Genomic DNA, 22,185 nt, shown 5'->3' on the forward strand with positions numbered 1-22,185 from the left:
AAAAATGTGCAGGTTAGGTGGATTGGCCATGCTAAATTTACCCTTAGCGACCAAAAAGGTTAGTAGGGGTTATTGGTTTATGGGGATAGGGTGGAAGTGAGGGATTAAGTGGGTTGGTGCAGACTCGATGGGCCGAATGGCCTCCTTCTGCACTGTCTGTTCTATGAAAGTTTTGCAACAATGTGGGGAATGGGCAGGGGAGGAGATTTTCACTCGCTATCCATTTTCTCTTTTCCAAAGGACGTGAATAATTGGATGGGGCCACCCAGCAATAGCGATGGATCCACCAAGGCTGTTACCCTCCATGCAGACACCACGTGTGGGAATGGCTGGGTATGTGAGCACCGGTGGCGGCAGATCAGGTTAGTCTGCCTCCCAGTCCACATTTTAACGAGTTAACATCCCTCCCAAAGTAGTGGTGGTCACAAAATCTGGCAATTGTGTCACGTTTACAGGAACATGGTCATCTTTCGCAATGTGGTGGATGGGCAACCTTTTGCAAATTGGTGGGACAATGAAAGCAATCAAATCGCATTCGGACGTGGAAATAGAGGCTTCATTGCGATCAACTGTGATAACTGGTGAGTATCATTGTACAGGAAGCACATCAGCAAACTTAAATAGGGACTTCATACCCAGTAAGATAGCAGTGATATGTACAGCAGAAATATACATTATGAAAGCAGTGACATAGTAATGCAACACAGTCGTGCAGCTGTGACATGGTGTGTTGTAGTGACATGGTAATGCAGTAGTGACACACTAGTGCAGCAATGTCACAGTAATGCAGCAGTAGCCAGACAGTTATGTAGCAATGTCACAGTAATTCAGCAGCCAGACAGTTATGTAGCAATGTCACAGTAATGCAGCAGCCAGACAGTTATGTAGCAATGTCACAGTAATGCAGCAGCAGCCAGACAGTTATCTAGCAATGTAACAGTAATGCAGCAGAAGCCAGACAGTTATGTAGCAATGTCAGAGTAATGCAGCAGCCAGACAGTTATGTAGCAATGTCACAGTAATGCAGCAGCCAGACAGTTATGTAGCAATGTCACAGTAATGCAGCAGCAGCCAAACAGTTATGTAGCAATGTCACAGTAATGCAGCAGCCAGACAGTTATGTAGCAATGTCACAGTAATGCAGCAGCAGCCAGACAGTTATGTAGCAATGTCACAGTAATGTAGCAGCCAGACAGTTATGTAGCAATGTCACAGTAATGCAGCAGCAGCCAGACAGTTATGTATCAATGTCACAGTAATGCAGCAGCCAGACAGTTATGTAGCAATGTCACAGTAATGCAGCAGCCAGACAGTTATGTAGCAATGTCACAGTAATGCAGCAGCAGCCAGACAGTTATGTAGCAATGTCAAGGTAATGCAGCAGCAGTCAGACAGTTATGTAGCAATGTCACAGTAATGCGGCAGCCAGACAGTCATGTAGCAATGTCACAGTAATGCAGCAGTAGCCAGACGGTTATGTAGCAATGTCACAGTAATGCAGCAGTAGCCAGACAGTTATGTAGCAATGTCACAGTAATGCAGCAGCAGCCAGATGGTTATGTAGCAATGTCACAGTAATGCAGCAGCCAGACAGTTATGTAACAATGTCATAGTAATGCAGCAGCCAGTTATGTAGCAATGTCACAGTAATGCAGTAGTAGCCAGACAGTTATGCAGCAATGTCACAGTAATGCAGCAGCAGCCAGACAGTTATGTAGCAATGTCACAGCAATGCAGCAGTAGCCAGACAGTTATATAGCAATGTCACAGTAATGCAGCAGCAGCCAGACAGTTATGTAGCAATGTAACAGTAATGCAGCAGCCAGACAGTTATGTAACAATGTCATAGTAATGCAGCAGCCAGTTATGTAGCAATGTCACAGTAATGCAGTAGTAGCCAGACAGTTATGCAGCAATGTCACAGTAATGCAGCAGCAGCCAGACAGTTATGTAGCAATGTCACAGCAATGCAGCAGTAGCCAGACAGTTATATAGCAATGTCACAGTAATGCAGCAGCAGCCAGACAGTTATGTAGCAATGTAACAGTAATGCAGCAGCCAGACGGTTATGTAGCAATGTCACAGTAATTCAGCAGCAGCCAGACAGTTATGTAGCAATGTCACAGTAATGCAGCAGTATCCAGACAGTTATGTAGCAATGTCACAGTAATGCAGCAGTATCCAGACAGTTATGTAGCAATGTCACAGTAATGCAGCAGTAGCCAGTCAGTTATGTAGCAATGTCACAGTAATGCAGCAGCCAGACAGTTATGTAGCAATGTCACAGTAATGCAGCAGCCAGACAGTTATGTAGCAATGTCACAGTAATGCAGCAGCAGCCAGAGAGTTATGTAGCAATGTCACAGCAATGCAGCAGTAGCCAGACAGTTATATAGCAATGTCACAGTAATGCAGCAGCAGCCAGACAGTTATGTAGCAATGTCACAGTAATGCAGCAGCCAGACAGTTATGTAGCAATGTCACAGTAATGCAGCAGCAGCCAGACAGTTATGTAGCAATGTCACAGTAATGTAGCAGCCAGACAGTTATGTAGCAATGTCACAGTAATGCAGCAGCCAGACAGTTATGTAGCAATGTCACAGTAAAGCAGCAGCCAGACAGTTATGTAGCAATGTCACAGTAATGCAGCAGCAGCCAGACAGTTATGTAGCAATGTCACAGTAATGCAGCAGCAGCCAGACAGTTATGTAGCAATGTCAAGGTAATGCAGCAGCAGTCAGACAGTTATGTAGCAATGTCACAGTACTGCAGCAGTAGCCAGACAGTTATGTAGCAATGTCGCAGTAATGCAGCAGCCAGACAGTTATGTAACAATGTCATAGTAATGCAGCAGCCAGTTATGTAGCAATGTCACAGTAATGCAGTAGTAGCCAGACAGTTATGCAGCAATGTGACAGTAATGCAGCAGCAGCCAGACAGTTATGTAGCAATGTCACAGCAATGCAGCAGTAGCCAGACAGTTATATAGCAATGTCACAGTAATGCAGCAGCAGCCAGACAGTTATGTAGCAATGTAACAGTAATGCAGCAGCCAGACGGTTATGTAGCAATGTCACAGTAATGCAGCAGCCAGACAGTTATGTAGCAATGTCACAGTAATGCAGCAGCCAGACAGTTATGTAGCAATGTCACAGTAATGCAGTCGTAGCCAGACAGTTATGTAGCAATGTAACAGTAATGCAGCAGCCAGACGGTTATGTAGCAATGTCACAGTAATGCAGCAGTAGCCAGACAGTTATGTAGCAATGTCACAGTAATGCAGCAGTATCCAGACAGTTATGTAGCAATGTCACAGTAATGCAGCAGCAGCCAGACAGTTATGTAGCAATGTCACAGTAATGCTGCAGCAGCCAGACAGTTATGTAGCAATGTCACAGTAATGCAGTAGTAGCCAGACAGTTATGCAGCAATGTCACAGTAATCCAGCAGCAGCCAGACAGTTATGTAGCAATGTCACAGTACTGCAGCAGCAGCCAGACAGTTATGTAGCAATGTAACAGTAATGCAGCAGCCAGACGGTTATGTAGCAATGTCACAGTAATGCAGCAGTAGCCAGACAGTTATGTAGCAATGTCACAGTAATGCAGCAGTATCCAGACAGTTATGTAGCAATGTCACAGTAATGCAGCAGTAGCCAGACAGTTATGTAGCAATGTCACAGTAATGCTGCAGCAGCCAGACAGTTATGTAGCAATGAAACAGTAATGCAGCAGCCAGACAGTTATGTAGCAATGTCACAGTAATGCAGCAGTAGCCAGACAGTTATGCAGCAATGTCACAGTAATGCAGCAGCAGCCAGACAGTCATGTAGCAATGTAACAGTAATGCAGCAGCCAGACAGTTATGTAGCAATGTCACAGTAATGCAGCAGTAGCCAGACAGTTATGTAGCAATGTCACAGTAATGCAGTAGCCAGACAGTTATGTAGCAATGTCACAGTAATGCAGCGTAGCCAGACAGTTATGTAGCAATGTCACAGTAATGCAGCAGCAGCCAGACAGTTATGTAGCAATGTCACAGTAATGCAGCAGTAGCACACTAGTCCATAGGAAATGCAACAATCCCTGGACAACATTCAGGCTTTGGCTGATAAGTGGGAAATAACAGTTAGAAAATAGGAGCAGGAGGAGGCCATTTGGCCTTTCGATCCTGCTCCATCCTTCACTGTGATCACAGCCGATCCTCTGTTTCAACGTCATACTCTTCGAGTTCTCCACGTAGAGTCATACAGACTAGAAACGTTGGCTGGGATTCTCCGAAACCCCGGCCAAGTGTTGAGGCCGGTGTAAACACCGGACTGGTGCACGCCTGCGTCAACAGACCTCCTGGCCCAGCGTTCAGCGGCCCTGAGGAGGCCAGCACGGTGCCGGAATGCCCCACGCAGCTCCAGCACCGAAACGCGGCCCTGCACGGCCGGTGCGGGTCTACGCTTGCGCGCGGCAGCCACCTCCGCGGGCGGCGCATGTACGTGGTGGCCGTCTCCGCGCCAGTGTCGCGCAACATGGCGGAGACTTACAGCGGGTCCGCAAGGAAGGCGGTAGGCCCCCTCCAGATCACAGGCGTCCACCGATCGGAAGCCCCCGATCGCGGGCCTGGACACCGTGGAGGCCCCTCCGGAGTCATCCCCCCGCCCCCCCCCCCCCCACAAGGATGGTCACTGCGGCCGTGGGTCCACGCTCCCGCTGGGTGGTACCAGGTTAGAACCATGCTGGTGGGACTCGCTGGAACTCGGCGGGAATTCGGCCGGTCGACCGCGGAGAATCCCTTTGGGGGCCGCGTCGCGTGGGCACAATTGGCGCTGATTCTCCTGCCGCCGGAGAATCGCGTGCCAGCGTGGGAGCGGCATGGGCGGGAATTTACCGCATCACCGGCGATTCTCCGACCCCGCATGGGCTCGGAGAATTCCGGCCGTTAACTCTATTTGTCTCTCCGCAGATGCTGCTAATCCTGCTCAGTTCTTCCGGCATTTTCCAAATTTTATTTCCTGAAGGGATTTGCCAGAGTAATGAAGAGGAAATTGTTTCCAGTACTGGGAGGGTGGGTAAACAGAGGGACACAGATTGACAAGAATTGGTAAAAGAACCAGAGGGGCAGATGAGGAGAATGTTTTTTACACAGCGAGTTGTTGTTTAAGAATAAGAGGGGCTACATTCTCCACAGCCGGCAGTAGAGTTCCCAATGTGGTAGAGAATCGAGCGCCAGGGGAAAAACAGGATCGTCGCCCCGCACAATGTTTAGAAACATCTGGGAGTTAAGTGCTCTCACTGCCTCTTTCTCAGCAAAAAGCACTCAACTGCTTTTGATGTGGCCATAAGCTGTCAACCATAGCTAGATGTTTATAAACATTGCAGTTACTTTTGCAGCAAGCTACTTGAGAAGAATTGAAACATGAAGGGAGCTGAAAGTAAACAATCCATACATATGGCTGTCTGGAAGCTGTCAATTACAGCCCACAAAAAGCTATTTCTCTTTTAAGTGAATAGACGCCTTGCACATCAAAGGATTATTGGGGGTTTGAAGCCCTGTGGTGTGGTTTTTGCTTTCTATGAAGTTACAGCATTTTTTCCAGGCGTCTACCTGAGGCAGCAGGGGTAAGGGATATGTGTGTGAAAAAGAAGTATTTTTCTACGCTCTTTCTGCCTGTCCTGCTCTTTACTTCCAGGCAGGGGTGACTGATTGGGGTGGGGAAGTGGGTGGGGGGGGGGGGGGGGGATGGTCTCTGTTATGCCTGTTCCTTTTCCTAAATTCCTATGTCTATGGTTTTGTAATCCATGGCTGTTTAGAATCTGGAAGTGGTCTATCATTTGGTTTCTCTTCCAATACAGGAACATGGGTGTTACTTTACAAACGGGGCTCCCTGCTGGTACATACTGTGACGTAATTTCAGGACAGAAGGAGGGCGATCGCTGCACGGGTTTACAGGTCGCTGTCGGTCCAGACGGCAGAGTATCTCTCCAAATCAGTAACACGGCGGAGGATCCCATGTTGGCCATTCACGTTGATGCTAAACTGTAATTGCCAATTCCAATTAAAAGGATGGCGTTGGAGAATCTGTTTTGTCTCTTTGCTGATCCAAGACCCAATGGGGGTCAGACGAATCGTTACTACAGAGGACCTGAATTTATGTAGTGCCTTTAACATACTAAAACATCCCAGGCTATTTATGGGCATAATTTCACCAGCCCCGAGAGGCGGATGTGGAGGTTTGGAGGGGGGAGGAGCCACTACAGTTGCAAGCAGCTGTAGCAGATTATCTCATCTCGCGACTGTGTCGCACCATTGGAGAATTTTACCAATGGCATTAACGGGATCTGACAGCCTGCCCGTCCTAATAACACTGAACCGAGACACCCAAACCTCCACTCAGACTTGCAGAAGGCTTTCAACAAGGTCTCACATCACAGATTTATATATAAAGTTAAAGCAAGGGAACTAAATGTATTATCTCCAAATTTGCAGATGAGACAAAGTTGGGTGGGAGGGTGAGCTGTGAGGAGGATGCAGAGATGTTTCAGTGGGATTTGGACAGGGTTATTTGCTGGAGGTCCACCTCCGATCCAAGGATTAACCTGCCATGCCCGGGCGTGTACCTTTATTTCTAATACCCACAAGACAGATAAAATTCCTTAAACTATCTGTTTCCTTTCAACCTGCTGAAGCTACAACACAGGACAACTTGCAGGCTAAACAAAGACAGAGCTAAGCAATCCCACAATTAGTGGGAATAATGAGAGTTATGAAATATCTCCTTAAATGTCTCCCATTGTCCCTCTGCTGTCTTACCTTCATGAGGTTATTCATGAAGGCCCAGCCTTCCCAACCTCGCCCCTCACCCGAGTTGTGGTGCTGCTCAGGTTAAACTCCATCGGTCAGCTCTCCCCCTCAAAGGTCATGTGGGACAATGCCAACGTTACCTTTCAATCTAGTTTCCCAGTTCACTTTAGCATTTAGTTTATATCACTGGCCTTAGACCCACACATCACCTTTGGGCTGATCATGAAATTCGATCATTTGGTCGTACAAAACCTGGGAATTTCTGAAAGAAAACAGAGACGTGTAAGAATGTAAAAGGTAACAACTATTTGTACTGCACGAGGAGAGAGCCTATTGGTTGGCAAGTGCACTCTGATTGATGGAGATGTTACCATGGAAAATGCACCAGGAACAGTTAACTGCCAAGCCTTCATGTAAATTCAAACCAGGAAGATCAGCTCTGATTTGTCAAGGCAAGATTGTATAGGAATGAAGTAGGGAATGACTACCCACCCTGAGCTTTAGTTTAGTTTTCAGCAAAACACAAATTCTATTCTGTTATGATTGCAATCACCTAGAGGCTCCTTTACCACAAGGCTGTTAATTAATTCAGTCCCATTGTACATCATCAGGTCGACAATAGCACTAATCTAAGACGTTGTCCTGGATACACTTGGAGCTAATGTTCCAGACTCCCTTTGTAAACCTTACTCAGCCAAACTACATGTAGATTAAATTCACCCGTGAACATTGCGGTGTTTCTTACACTTCCTGTTTGTTTCTGTCTGTATACTCTGTTCCACAGTAACTACTGTTCGGAGCCTGTAAACTCCGACATGTAGTCGGAGTCATACCTGGCACAAAGAAAGTTGGTTGTGATGGTTGGAGGTCAATCACCAAAACTCCAGCACATCAACAGTGAAAGAAATTAAATGAAATTAAATTAAATGAAAAATGAAAATGGCTTATTGTCACGAGTAGGCTTCAATGAAGTTACTGTGAAAAGCCCCTAGTCGCCACATTCCGGCGTCTATTCGGGGAGGCTGGTACGGGAATTGAACCGTGCTGCTGGCTGCTTTCAAAGCCAGCGATTTAGCCCTGTGCTAAACCAGCCAAAGGCTCTTTGAAAAGGATACACCATCCGTAGCTAAATAAGGAAGTGAAGGATTGTATCACATTGAAAGAACGACTGTACAATTAAATTAGTGGCAGACCAGAAGATTTGTAAGTTATGGCAACTCTCCATCCGTGCCAGTTAGGGCAACATTGCTACAGAAATGGCAAGACATATAGAACATAGAACAGTACAGCACAGTACAGGCCCTTCGGCCCTCGATGTTGTTCCGAGCTTTGGCCGAAATCAAGATCAAGGTATCCCACTCCCTGTCATTCTGGTGTGCTCCATGTGCCTATCCAATAACCGCTTGAAAGTTCCTAAAGTGTCCGACTCCCACTATCACAGCAGGCAGTCCATTCCACACCCTAACCATTCTTTGAGTAAAGAATCTACCTCGGACATCCCTCCTATATCTCCCACGCTGAACCTTATAATTATGCCCCTTTGTAACAACTACATCCACCCGAGGAAATAGTCTCTGAACATCCACCCTATCTATCGCCCTCATCATCTTATCAACCTCTATTAAGTCACCTCTCATCCTCCTCGCTCCAAAGAGAAAAGCCCTAGCTCCCTCAACCTTTCCTCATAAGGCCTACCCTTAAATCCAGGCAGCATCCTGGTAAATCTCCTTTTCACCCTTTCCAATGCTTCCACATCTTTCCTATAATGAGGTGACCTGAACTGCACACAATACTCCAAATGTGGTCTCACCAGGGTCATGTATAGTTGCAGCATAACCCCGTGGCTCTTAAACCCAAGCCCCCTGTAAATAAACGCTAACACACTATAGGCCTTCTTCACGGCTCTATCCACTTGAGTGGCAACATTCAGAGATCTGTGGACATGAACCCCAAGATCTCTCTGTTCCTTCACATTCCTCAGAACCCTGCCATTGACCCTGTAATCCGCATTGAAATTTGTCCTACCAAAATGAATCACCTCGCACTTATCAGGGTTAAACTCCATCTGCCATTTTCCGGCCCAGCTCTGCATCCTATCAATGTCTCTTTGCAGCCTACAACAGCCCTCCACCTCATCCATCACTCCACCGATCTTGGTGTCATCAGCAAATTTACTGACCCACCCTTCAGCCCCCTCCTCCAAGTCATTGATAAAAATCACAAATAGCAGAGGACCCAGCACTGATCCCTGTGGTACACCGCTGGTAACTGGTCTCCAGTCTGAACATTTTCCATCCACCACCACCCTCTGTCTTCTATGTGATAGCCAGTGACTTATCCAATTGGCCAGATTTCCCTCTATCCCACACCTCCTTCCTTTCTTCATGAGCCGACCATGGGGAACCTTATCAAATGCCTTACTGAAATCCATGTATACGACATCAACTGCTCTACCTTCATCTACACACTTAGTTACCTCCTCAAAGAATTCAATCGAATTTGTGAGGCAAGACTTACCCTTCACGAATCCGTGTTGACTATCCCGGATTAAACTGCATCTTTCTAAATGGTCATTAATCCTATCCCTCAGGACCTTTTCCATTAACTTACCGACCACCGAAGTAAAACTAACCGGCCTATAATTACCAGGGTCATTCCTATTCCCTTTCTTGAACAGAGGAACAACATTCACGACTCTCCAGTCCTCTGGCACTATCCCCGTGGACAGTGAGGACCCAAAGATCAAAGCCAAAGGCTCTGCAATCTCATCCCTTGCCTCCCAAAGAATCCTGGGATATATCCCATCTGGCCCAGGGGACTTGGTGACCCTCAGGTTTTTCAAAATTGCTAATACATCTTCCCTCAGAATATCTACCTCCTCCAGCCTACCCACCTGTATCACACTCTCATCCTCAAAAACATAGCCCCTCTCCTTGGTGAACACTGAAGAAAAGTATTCATTCAACGCCTCTCCTATTTCTTCTGACTCCATGCAGAGTAGGGGCTGGTTTAGCTCACTCGGTTAAATCGCTGGCTTTTAAAGCAGGCCAGCAGCACGGTTCGATTCCCGTACCAGCCTCCCCGGACAGGCGCTGGAATGTGGCGACTAGGGGCTTTTCACAGTAACTTCATTGAAGCCTACTCGTGACAATAAGCAATTTTCATTTCATTTTAATTTCAGAAGTTCCCACTACTGTCCTTGACCGGCCCTAATCTCACTCTGGTCATTCTTTTATTTCTCACATAAGAGTAAAAAGCCTTGGGGTTTTCCTTGATCTGACTCACCAAGGACTTCTCATGCCCCCTCCTAGCTCTCCTAAGCACTTTTTTTTAGCTCATTCCTTGCTACCTTGTAACCCTCAAGCAACCCAACTGAACCTTGTTTTCTCATCCTTACATACGCTTCCTTTTTCCTCTTGACAAGACATTCAACCTCTTTTCCGACCCATGGTTCCCTCACACGGCCATTTCCTCCCTGTCTGACAGGGACATACCTATCAAGGACATGCAGTATTTGTTCCTTGAACAAGCTCCACTTTTCATTTGTGCCTTTCCCTGACAGTTTCTGTTTCCATCTTATGCTCCCTAATTCTTACCTAATCGTATCATAATTACCCCTCCCCCAATTATAAACCTTGCCCTGCCGTATGGCCTTATCCCTCTCCATTGCAATAGTGAAAGACACCGAATTGTGGTCACTATCTCCAAAGTGCTCTCCCACAAACAAATCTAACACTTGGCCCTGTTCATTACCCAGTACCAAATCCAATGTGCCCCCACCTCTTGTCGGCCTATCCACATATTGTATCAGGAAACCCTCCTGCACACACTGTACAAAAACTGCCCCATCCGTACTGTTCGACCAATAGAGGTTCCAATCAATATTTGGAAAGTTAAAGTCACCCATGACAACTACCCTGAGACCTCCACACCTATCCATAATTTGCTTTGCAATTTCATCCTCCACATCTCTATTACTATTTGGGGGCCTATAGAAAACTCCTAACAATGTGACCGCTCCTTCCTATTTCTAACTTTAGCCCATATTACCTCAGTAGGCAGATCCCCCTCGAACTGTCTTTCTGCAGCCTTTAAACTATCCTTGATTAACAATGCTAATCCTCCACCTCTTTTACCACCTTCCCTACTCTTACTGAAACATCTACCCGGGAACTTCCAACAACCATTCCTGTCCCTGTTCTAACCATGTCTCCGTAATGGCCACAACATTGTAGTCCCAAATATCAAAGTAGACACATTCAACCCACCTTCCTGTCTGCCGGTACCCTCCTGCGACATTGATACCCTCCTCAGTACCTCACTACTCTCAACACTGGCTTCTGGACTACAGCTCGTTCTCCCATCCCCCTGACAAATTAGTTTAAACCCCCCCCCCCCGAAGAGCCGTAGCAAATTTCCCTCCCAGGATATTGGTGCCCCTCTGGTCCAGGTTCAAACCTGTCCTGTCTGTACAGGTCCCACCTTCCCCAGACTGTGCTCCATTATCCACGTAACTGAAACCCTCCCTCCTACACCATCTCTGCAGCCACGTGTTTATCTGCATTCTCTCCCTGTTCCTCAACTCGCTAGCACGTGGCACCAGCAACAAACCAGAGATGACAACATGGTTTGTCCTGGCTCTCAGCTTCCACCCTAGATCCCTAAATTACTGTTCTAAATCCCCGTCCCTACTCTTACCTATGTCGTTGGTACCGATGTGTACCATGACTTGTGACTATTCCCCCCCCCCCTTAAGGATTCTGAAAACATGGTCCGAGATGTCACGGACCCTGGCATCCGAGAGGCAACATAACATCCGTGTGTCTCTTTCGTTGCCACAGAACCGCCTATCTGTCCCTCTAACTATCGAGTCCCCTGATGCATGATCAATTGCATAAAGATGAGTTGAATACAACTGAGGCTATATTACACTAAGATGTGTGGCCTCCAACAGCAGCTGATGAAATGGCTGCTGTCTGGAGAGCACACATATTTATACTCCGCCTACTGGGCGGAGCCAGCAGGCAGGGACTACCTCCATACCTGTAGTACAGGGCCTTACCATACATACCCTAATATATACAACAGTGGTTACTACCACATCCCCAATAACTATTGCTCCCCTGCTCTCCCCCCTTCCCTTCTGAGCCACAGAGACAGACTCAGAGCTGGAGATCCAGTCACCATGGCTTACCCCTGGTAAGTCCCCCCCCCCTACCAGTATCCAAAGCTGTACACTTGTTACTAAGGGGAACAAGCACAGGGGATCCCTGAACAAAGGGGATCCTCCCAGCCCCTCTCACCATCCACCATCACCCATCTATCTTCATTCTTCGGAGTAACTACATCCCTGAAGCTTCTATCTATGAACATTCTATCTGCCTCCCGAATGATCCGAAGTTCATCCAACTCCAGCTCCAGTTCCCTAACGCAGGGCTCAATTTCTCTTGAATAAGTCAAGTATTTTTAAAACTACCATTATTGTGGTCTTACCTTCCTTTCACTGTCCGCTCTGGTCAAGTCACAATAATTGCCAGGACATAATCCTGTAGACAAGGACCGAGAAAGGGAATCTGAGCCCTTCGAACAGGCTCACTCAAGAGAGGCTACTGGCCAGGAATAAACAGTGTTCCCTCTCTCTCTCTCTTGTGAAGCTGTCCCAGTGCGACATTTCCGGGTCGTGGTTTCCACACCTGCAGGAAAGAGACACCCTCAGTTATCTGTGACAGCCAATACCAGCCTGTTGTGGAGTAAAGGAAACCCTTTTCATTACAGATTGGATGGGTTTTGTGAAGCAGTAAAGAATGACAAAAACAAAATGAAGAGGGAGAAATTTGAGGGTTTTTTAAAAGTATTTTTATTCAAGTTTTTAATATTTTAACATTCAAAACAAATTACAAAGTAAAACCAACACAAAACCCCAAACCCCCCCCCCCCACACACACTCTAAACCCGCTCCCCCCTGTCGCAGTCAACGGTAAACAGCTCCCTGAAATGTAATATAAACAAGCCCCAGCTCTTGCAACCCCTCACTCACCCCCTTCAACCCAAATGTCACCTTTTCCGAGTACAGGAGCTCCATGAAACCCCCCAGCCACACCGAAGCACAATACAGGGAGACTGACCTGCACCCCAACAGGACCCGCCTGCGAGAGATCAACAAGGCGAAGGCTAAAACATCTGCTCCCGCTCCCATCTGCAACTCCAGCAAGTCCGAATGTGGCCCCCCCCCCCAGGGGACTGGGCTGTAAATCCACAAGCAGCCTCGCCCACATGGTACTGAAGAATAACCTCAAACGTTATTCCAACATCGGGCAGGACCAACACATATGTACGTGATTGGCTGGGTCCCTCCCACATCACTCACAAAGATCCCCAACCCCTCAAACACCCGGCTCATCTTCAACTTCATCTTGGTGTTCTCCGTGTACTACCTTTAATAATAATAATGATCTTTATTATTGTCACAAGTTTGCTTTCATTAACACTGCAATAAAGTTACTGTGAAAAGCCCCTAGTCGCCACATTCCGGCGCCTGTTCGGGTACACGGAGGGAGAATTCAGAATGTCCAACTCACCTGACAAGGAAGTCTTTCAGGGCTTGTGGGAGGAAACCGGAGCACCCGGAGGAAACCCACGCAGACACGGGGAGGACGTGCAGACTCCGCACAGACAGTGACCCAAGCCGGGAATCGAACCTGGGACCCTGGCGCTGTGAAGCAACAGTGCTAACCACTGTACTACCGTGCTGCCCATCAACCTCAGCCTCGGCCACGAGGTTGAGGCATTCACCCTCCGTAGCACCTCACACCACAACCCCTCCTCCGGCATCATCTCCAAATCCTCCTCCCACTTGGCCTTAACCCCCTCCAGAGGCAGCCTATCCTCCTCAAAATTCCTCGCAAGATCACCAAGACGACTCCCCCCCACTCCAGTGCTATCTCCCCCCCACTCCAGTGCTATCCCCCCACCCCCCCCCACTCCAGTGCTATCCCCCCACCCCCCCACTCCAGTGCTATCTCCCCCCCCACTCCAGTGCTATCCCCCTGCCCCCCCACTCCAGTGCTATCCCCCCACCCCCCCCACTCCAGTGCTATCTCCCCCCCACTCCAGTGCTATCCCCCCTCCCACTCCAGTGCTATCCCCCCCTCCCACTCCAGTGCTATCCCCCCCACCCCACCCCCCCACTCCAGTGCAATCCCCCCGCCCCCCCACTCCAGTGCTATCCCCCACTCCAGTGCAATCCCCCCGCCCCCCCCACTCCAGTGCTATCCCCCCCCACTCCAGTGCAATCCCCCCGCCCCCCCCCACTCCAGTGCTATCCCCCACTCCAGTGCAATCCCCCCGCCCCCCCCCACTCCAGTGCTATCCCCCCCCCACTCCAGTGCAATCCCCCCGCCCCCCCCACTCCAGTGCTATCCCTCCCCCCACTCCAGTGCTATCCCCTCCCCCACTCCAGTGCTTTCCCTCCCCCCCCCACTCCAGTGCTATCCCCTCCCCCACTCCAGTGCTATCCCCCCCCCCCCCCCACTCCAGTGCTATCCCCCCCACTCCAGTGCTATCCCCACTCCAGTGCAATCCCCCCCCCCCCCCACTCCAGTGCTATCCCCCCCCCCACTCCAGTGCTATCCCCCCCCCCACTCCAGTGCTATCCCCTCCCCCACTCCAGTGCTATCCCCTCCCCCACTCCAGTGCTATCCCCTCCCCCACTCCAGTGCTATCCCCCCCCCACTCCAGTGCTATCCCTCCCAACCCCCCCCCCACTCCAGTGCTATCCCCCCCCACTCCAGTGCTATCCCCTCCCCCACTCCAGTGCTATCCCCCCCCCCCACTCCAGTGCTATCCCTCCCCCCCCACTCCAGTGCTATCCCCCCCACCCCCCCACTCCAGTGCTATCTCCCCCCCACTCCAGTGCTATCCCCCTGCCCCCCCACTCCAGTGCTATCCCCCCAGCCCCCCCACTCCAGTGCTATCTCCCCCCCACTCCAGTGCTATCCCCCCCTCCCACTCCAGTGCTATCCCCCCCTCCCACTCCAGTGCTATCCCCCCCACCCCACCCCCACACTCCAGTGCAATCCCCCCACCCCCCCACTCCAGTGCTATCCCCCACTCCAGTGCAATCCCCCCGCCGCCCCCCCACTCCAGTGCTATCCCCCCCCCACTCCAGTGCAATCCCCCCGCCCCCCCCCACTCCAGTGCTATCCCCCACTCCAGTGCAATCCCCCCGCCCCCCCCCCACTCCAGTGCTATCCCCCCCCACTCCAGTGCAATCCCCCCGCCCCCCCCCACTCCAGTGCTATCCCTCCCCCCACTCCAGTGCTATCCCCTCCCCCACTCCAGTGCTATCCCTCCCCCCCACTCCAGTGCTATCCCCTCCCCCACTCCAGTGCTATCCCCCCCCACCCCCCACTCCAGTGCTATCCCCCCCCACTCCAGTGCTATCCCCCACTCCAGTGCAATCCCCCCGCCCCCCCACTCCAGTGCTATCCCCTCCCCCACTCCAGTGCTATCCCCTCCCCCACTCCAGTGCTATCCCCTCCCCCACTCCAGTGCTATCCCCTCCCCCACTCCAGTGCTATCCCCCCCCACTCCAGTGCTATCCCTCCCACCCCCCCCCCCACTCCAGTGCTATCCCCCCCCACTCCAGTGCTATCCCTCCCCCCACTCCAGTGCTATCCCCTCCCCCACTCCAGTGCTATCCCTCCCCCCCACTCCAGTGCTATCCCTCCCCCCCACTCCAGTGCTATCCCTCCCCCCCCACTCCAGTGCTATCCCCTCCCCCACTCCAGTGCTATCCCCCCCACTCCAGTGCTATCCCTCCCCCCCACTCCAGTGCTATCCCCTCCCCACTCCAGTGCTATCCCCCCCTCCCACTCCAGTGCTATCCCCCCCCCACTCCAGTGCTATCCCCCCCTCCCACTCCAGTGCTATCCCCCCCTCCCACTCCAGTGCTATCCCTCCCCCACTCCAGTGCTCCCCCCCCCCACTCCAGTGCTATCCCCCTCTCCCACTCCAGTGCTATCCCCCCCTCCCACTCCAGTGCTATCCCCCCCCCCCCCAACTCCAGCCCTATCACCGACAGCTTCCCCTCCAACATCGAGGGTGGAATCACTGTCAAATTCGGAAAAACCTTTTTCGCAAAATACCCGCGTATACCTGAGAATCCATCCTCGCAGGGTCCCAAACGTTTCCCCCAACTCCTCCAAACCTGCAAACACCCTTCACTCCATCACTCCTCCCATCCCTGAAACCTCGCAGCTAACCTCGCTGGCTCAAACGCACGGTTCCCTCAGAGCGGCCGAAATTGCTGGTGAAATTGCCTCCATATATTCAGCGTGGCTCCACCACCGGACTCCCCGAGTACGTCCCTGGGGTGAACGGGAGCAGCACCGTTACCAGCACCCGCAATCCCGACCCTTTACCAGAGCCTGTCTCCATCTTCACCTGCAAATCCTCCGTCTCCCTATTTCTGATGTGTTGGGTAAGCTGGGTCTGCGGGGACTGCGTTTACTGCAGCAGTGAGAGAGACAGGCTTCCAACACTTGGAGGAATGCAACTCGATTTTATTGAACACTTAACTATAATACATACTTTAACTGTGAGTTGACACTATGCTGACTTGACTGGAGACCTGAGGCTAACCTGACCAGACTATCTTACTGCCACATGATGTATGTTCTAGTTGCTGCTCACAGGCTCTGGCTGTCTCAGAGGCTGGATCCCGAGAGAGCGGGAAAGCTAGTGCCCTCTGGCTTTATAGTGGTCGTGTCCAGTCTGGTGATTGGCTGCTGTGTTCTGTGTGCTTACTGGTCATCCTGTGTGTCAATCACTGCCTGTCTGCACTCCATCATACACCTGTGTGTATATTATGACATCTCCCACCCCTTTTTAAAAAAAATGTGTTCAGGTCAATAAATAGTGAGTATGTGTACAGGAGCCTGACTATATACAGAATCTGCTAACGTATTTACTTGGGAAGGTGTCTAGTGCAGATAGAGGGCAGATAACACATGAAAAAAACCAATATGTACAGATGTGTAAACGATGAGATAACAAGGTAATGCAACATTCAGTCTATAAATTCAGTCTCTGTGGCGGGTGACGAATTCTGGTTGACCGTCTCAAGGGTGGGTCAGGGGCCGCCTGCACTTGAATGGGCGGAACTGCCGCCAATGTAGAGGTCGGTAGAATAACTGGCAGATGAAATGAAATGAAATGAAAATCGCTTATTGTCACGAGTAGGCTTCAATGAAGTTACTGTGAAAAGCCCCTAGTCGCCACATTCCGGCGCCTGTTCAGGGAGGCTGGTACGGGAATCGAACCGTGCTGCTGGCCTGCTTGGTCTGCTTTCAAAGCCAGCGATTTAGCCTGGTGAGCTAAACCAGCCCCAGATCCAGATCGGTGGCCTCGTGGAAAGGCATGTCCTGAGGAAGCAGTGTGCAAGGCGGGACATCACGGTTAGGTGGCGGGTGTGGAAGTAGCTGCAGTGCCCGCCTATTATGACGAAGAAAGGAACCATCAGGCATGTGAACGAGAAACGATCTCGGGGCCACTTGCTTGACCACCACAGCTGTGGCAGACCAGCCACCGTCAGGTAGCTGAACATGAACTCGGTCAGCAGGGACCAGGTCGAGGAGATCTGTGGCGTGGGCCCGGGACTGCTGCATCCTCTGTAGGACCGGGAAGCGGTCAAGGTCCGGAATGTGGATAGCCGGCACCGTCGCTCGCAGTGTGCGGTTCATTAGGAGCTGCGCTGGGGACAGCCCAGTGGACAAAGGAGACGCCCTGTAGGCTAACAGTGCCAGGTTGAAATCAGAACCCGAGTCAGCAGCTTTGCACAACAATCTTTTAACGATGTGGACCCCTTTTTCAGCCTTCCCATTCGACTGGGGGTAGTGGGGGCTGAATGTGACATGCCGAAAATTGTACAGCCGAGCAAAATCTGTCCACTCCTGGCTGAAGAAGCAGGGGCCGTTCTACTCATCACCGTGAGTGGGATCCCATGCCGGGCAAAAGTCTCCTTGCATGCCTTGATTACCGTTGCTGACGTGCAGTCAGTTTGACCTCCTCGCGATAGTTGGAAATGTAGTCCACAAGGAGGACATAGTCTTGGCCCTTAGCATGGAGCAGGTCAACACCAACCTTGGACCATGGAGAGGTCACCATTTCATGCGGCTGTAGAGTCTCTTTAGACTGAGTCAGTTGGAACCTTTGACATGTTGGGCAATTGAGGACCGTGTTGGCGATATCCTGGCTGATGCCTGGCCAATATACTGCCTCTCGGGCTCGACGACGACACTTTTCGACCCCCAGGTGACCCTCATGGATTTGGCCGAGGACTAGCTCTCGCATGCTCTGTGGGATCACTATTCGGTCGAGCTTCATTAAGATGCCGTCTACCACCGTTAGATCGTCCTTGACATTATAAAACTGGGGGCACTGCCCCTTTTGCCAACCGTCCGTGAGATGTTGCATGACCTGCTGGAGTAGAGGATCCCTGGCCGTCTCCTGACGAATTTGCACGACCCTCTCATCAGTGGCCGGAAAGTTGGAGGCACAGAATTGCACCTGCGCATCTATTTGACAGACAAAGTCAGTCTGCTCACACGGTCTGGTGATGGATCTAGAGAGTGCATCGGCCACAATGAGCTCTTTGCCCGGGGTGTACACCAGGTCGAAATCGTAGCGGCGGAGTTTGAGGAGGATACGTTGTAGCCGTTGGGTCATGTCATTGAGGTATTTTGAATGATGTAAACCAATGGCCTGTGGTTCGTCTCGACCGTGAATTTGGGGAGGCCATTCACATAATCATGGAACTTGTCGATCCCTGTGAGGAGGGCCAGGCATTCTTTTTGAATCTGAGCGTATCGTTGCTCAGTGGGCGTCATGGCTCTAGAGGGATATGCAACTGGGGCCCAGGAGGAGGAGTTGTCCCGTTGGAGGAGCACAGCCCCAATGCCAGCCTCGCTCGCGTCGGTGGATATTTTCATTTCCTTGGCGGGGTCGAAAAACGCCAGCACCGGGGCCTTGGTGAGTTTTGCCCTGAGCTCACGCCACTCTCGCTCATGAGCGGGTAGCCACTGGAAGTCCGTAGTTTTTTAACAAGATGGCGGAGAGCTGTGGTGTGTGATGCCAGGTTGAGGATAAACTTCCCAAGGAAGTTGACCATCCCTAGGAAGCGGAGGATCGCCCTCTTGTCCTCCGGGGTCTTCATGGCGTTGATCGTCGAAACCTTGTCAGCATCTGGCGGCACACCGAACTGTGAAATGTGGTCGCCGAGGAATTTGATTTCTGATTGACCGAACGAGCATTTGGCTCTGTTGAGTCGGAGGCCATGCTCATTGATCCTGTGGAACACCCGCTTCAGGCAATCGATGTGATCCTGAGGAGTTGTGGACCAGATAATGAGATAATCGCCGACATACACTCGCACCCCCTCGATGCCCTCCATCATTTGTTCCATTATGTGGTGGAACACCTCTGAGGCGGAGATGATGCCAAAGGGCATTCGGGTGTAACAGTAGCGACCGAAACGCGGGTATTGAATGTGCACAGCTTGCGACTGGACGCGTCTAGCTGTATTTGCCAAAACCCCTTGGAGGCCTCCAGCTTCGTGAAGAATTTGGCATGAGCCATCTCGCTGGTTCGCTCTTCTTGTTTAGCTTTTGGGTAGTGTTCCCTCATGATGTTACAGTCCAAATCTTTTGGGTCGATACAGATTTGAAGTTCCCCTGACGGCTTTTTGACACGAACCATGGAGCTAACCCAGTCCGTGGGATCCGCGACCTTAGAAATGACGCCCTGGTCCTGGAGGTCTTGCAGCTGCTGCTTGAGGCGGTCCTTAAGGGGCGCCGGCACCCAACGCGGTGCATGGACCACAGGGGTGGCATTTGGCTACAACAGGGTTTTGTATCGGTTTGGGAGTGTGCCCATACCTTCGAACACGCTATGGTATTGCGCTGTGATGTCATCGAGTTGAGCCTGGAGGTTAACATCTGGCGAGGCCGTTGCCTGTGTGGACGACATGGTGTGAACCCGCTACACAAGGTTCAGGAGTTTGCAGGCCCGAGCACCGAGCAGGGAAGCTCTGTCAGGCCCGAGCACCGAGCAGGGAAGCTCTGTCAGGCCTGAGCAGGGAAGCTCTGTCAGGCCCGAGCACCGAGCAGGGAAGCTCTGTCAGGCCCGAGCACCGAGCAGGGAAGCTCTGTCAGGCCCGAGCACCGAGCAGGGAAGCTCTGTCAGGCCCGGGCACCGAGCAGGGAAGCTCTGTCAGGCCCGAGCACCGAGCAGGGAAGCTCTGTCAGGCCCGAGCACCGAGCAGGGAAGCTCTGTCAGGCCCGGGCACCGAGCAGAGAAGCTCTGTCAGGCCCGAGCACCGAGCAGGGGAGCTCTGTCAGGCCCGAGCACCGAGCAGGGAAGCTCTGTTGGTTCCTACGATTTCAAATCGCAGCGTTGCTTGTAATGACCTATTGGACCCTGCAAGCTGGCATGAGCCACTGGCAGCAATGGCATTGCCATTGTAGTCGAGGAGCTGGCAGGCCGGTGGAAGAATGCTTGGCTTGACACGGATGGTGTGAAGGTCAGACTTTGAAATGAGGTTTGCTGAAGCGCCGGTGTCCAGCTTGAAGCGTATGCGAGCCTTGTTAACTGTAAGGGTGGCACACCACTCGTCATCCGGATCAATGCTCAGTATTGGGAGGTGTTTCACCATCGTTGAGAAAGGCAGCGAATGCTTGGTGATGATGCCCACTCGGAATGGGGATTTGAGGCCCTCAGTATCGGGATCTGGTAGACTGTCGGGGTCGGAGTCTGTGACGGGTTGCTGTACTGACCGGACGCTCCTGCGCTGTGGCTGGGATCGCTGTGTGCTGGGCAGTGGAGCAGGTCTGCAAAGGGCTGCGTAGTGGCCAAGCTTGCCACACTGGAGACAGCGTCGAGATTTCGCCGGATATTGCCGCTTTAAATGGGCGGAGCCACAGTTGGAACACGTCATGGTGCCGACATCAGGGCATTCTGTGCGCACCGCGCATGCGCAGTGCAGTCGAACAATGTGCGCACTTGCGCGGGCTGGTCGTCAGTCTTGCCGTCCCCTCGGTCGTGACGCGCATGCGCTGGAGCCCTGGAAAAGCGCGCAAAATGGCCACTCTCAACCAGACTCAGGCTCTGCATTTGTTTGATGGCCTGCACCCGTTCTGCACCATGGGGGTTTTGCCGTGCCGTCTCTGCCGCCCTGATATGGGAGTACCGGTTGTTAGCGTGCTCGTGGAGGACGCAGGTCTCGATGGCGATGGTAAGGATGAGCTGCTTAACGTTTAGGAGCTGCTGGCGAAGGGAATCGGAGTGGACCCCGAAAACGATCTGATCCCGGATCATGGAATCAGTAGTCGAGTCATAGTTGCAGGACTGCGTGAGGATACGGAGATGGGTTAAACAGGATTGAAAAGGTTCATCCTTACCCTGAAACCTCTGCTGGAAAACTTATCGTTCAAAGCTCGATGTCACAGTGACTGTCGAACTTCACCAGGACTGTTTTAAACTTTGTCTTGTCCTTACCTTCAGCAAAGGTGAGGGAGTTGAAGATGTGGATAGCGTGGTTCCCGGCTGTAGAAAGGAATAGTGTGATCTTCCTGGCATCCGATGCGGCTTTGAGTCGGTGGGTTGAAGATATAGCTGGAACCGCTGCTTGAAAATCTTCCAGTTGGCACCGAGGTAGCCGGCGATGCGGAGCAGCGGGGGGAGGGCGGACGCTGTCCATGTTACCGGATGGCTGATCGCTGGTCAAAGGCAGATTATCTCAAGGTACAAAGAACAAAAAACAAAGAAAATTACAGCACAGGAACAGGCCCTTCGGCCCTCCCAGCCTGCGCCAATCCAGATCCTTTATCTAAACCTGTCGCCTATTTTCCAAGGATCTACTCTCTGTTCCCACCCGTTCATATATCTGTCCAGATGCATCTTAAATGATGCTATCGTGCTCGCCTCTACCACCTCCGCTGGCAAAGCGTTCCAGGCACCCACCACCCTCTGCGTAAAAAACTTTCCATGTACATCTCCTTTAAACTTTCCCCCTCTCACCTTGAAATCGTGACCCCTTGTAATTGACACCCCCACTCTTGGAAAAAGCTTGTTGCTATCCACCCTGTCCATACCTCTCATAATTTTGTAGACCTCAATCAAGTCTCCCCTCAACCTCCGTCTTTCCAACGAAAACAATCCTACTCTACTCAACCTTTCTTCACAGCTAGCACCCTCCATACCAGGCAACATCCTGGTGAACCTCCTCTGCACCCTCTCCAAAGCCTCCACATCCTTCTGGTAATGTGGCGACCAGATCTGCACGTAGTATTCCAAATGTGGCCTAACCAAAGTCCTATACAACTGTAATATGAC

General features: G+C 51.2%; 1 protein-coding gene across 2 annotated transcripts in view; it reads left to right on the plus strand.

Annotated features, from left to right (window-relative positions):
• Window positions 1-6,071, plus strand: part of LOC119964306 (pancreatic alpha-amylase-like) — a 61,444-nt gene extending 55,373 nt beyond the window's left edge. For both annotated transcript variants that reach the window (XM_038793589.1, XM_038793590.1), the window contains exons 8-10: window positions 241-362; window positions 456-581; window positions 5,847-6,071. In XM_038793589.1, coding sequence (XP_038649517.1) covers window positions 241-362; window positions 456-581; window positions 5,847-6,036 — 438 coding nt within the window. In that variant the 3' untranslated portion in view covers window positions 6,037-6,071. The remainder of the gene's footprint in view (window positions 1-240; window positions 363-455; window positions 582-5,846) is intronic.
• Window positions 6,072-22,185: the final 16,114 nt, after the last annotated feature.

The sequence above is a fragment of the Scyliorhinus canicula genome, chromosome 4 (assembly GCF_902713615.1).
Source record: "Scyliorhinus canicula chromosome 4, sScyCan1.1, whole genome shotgun sequence".
NCBI lineage: Eukaryota > Metazoa > Chordata > Chondrichthyes > Carcharhiniformes > Scyliorhinidae > Scyliorhinus > Scyliorhinus canicula.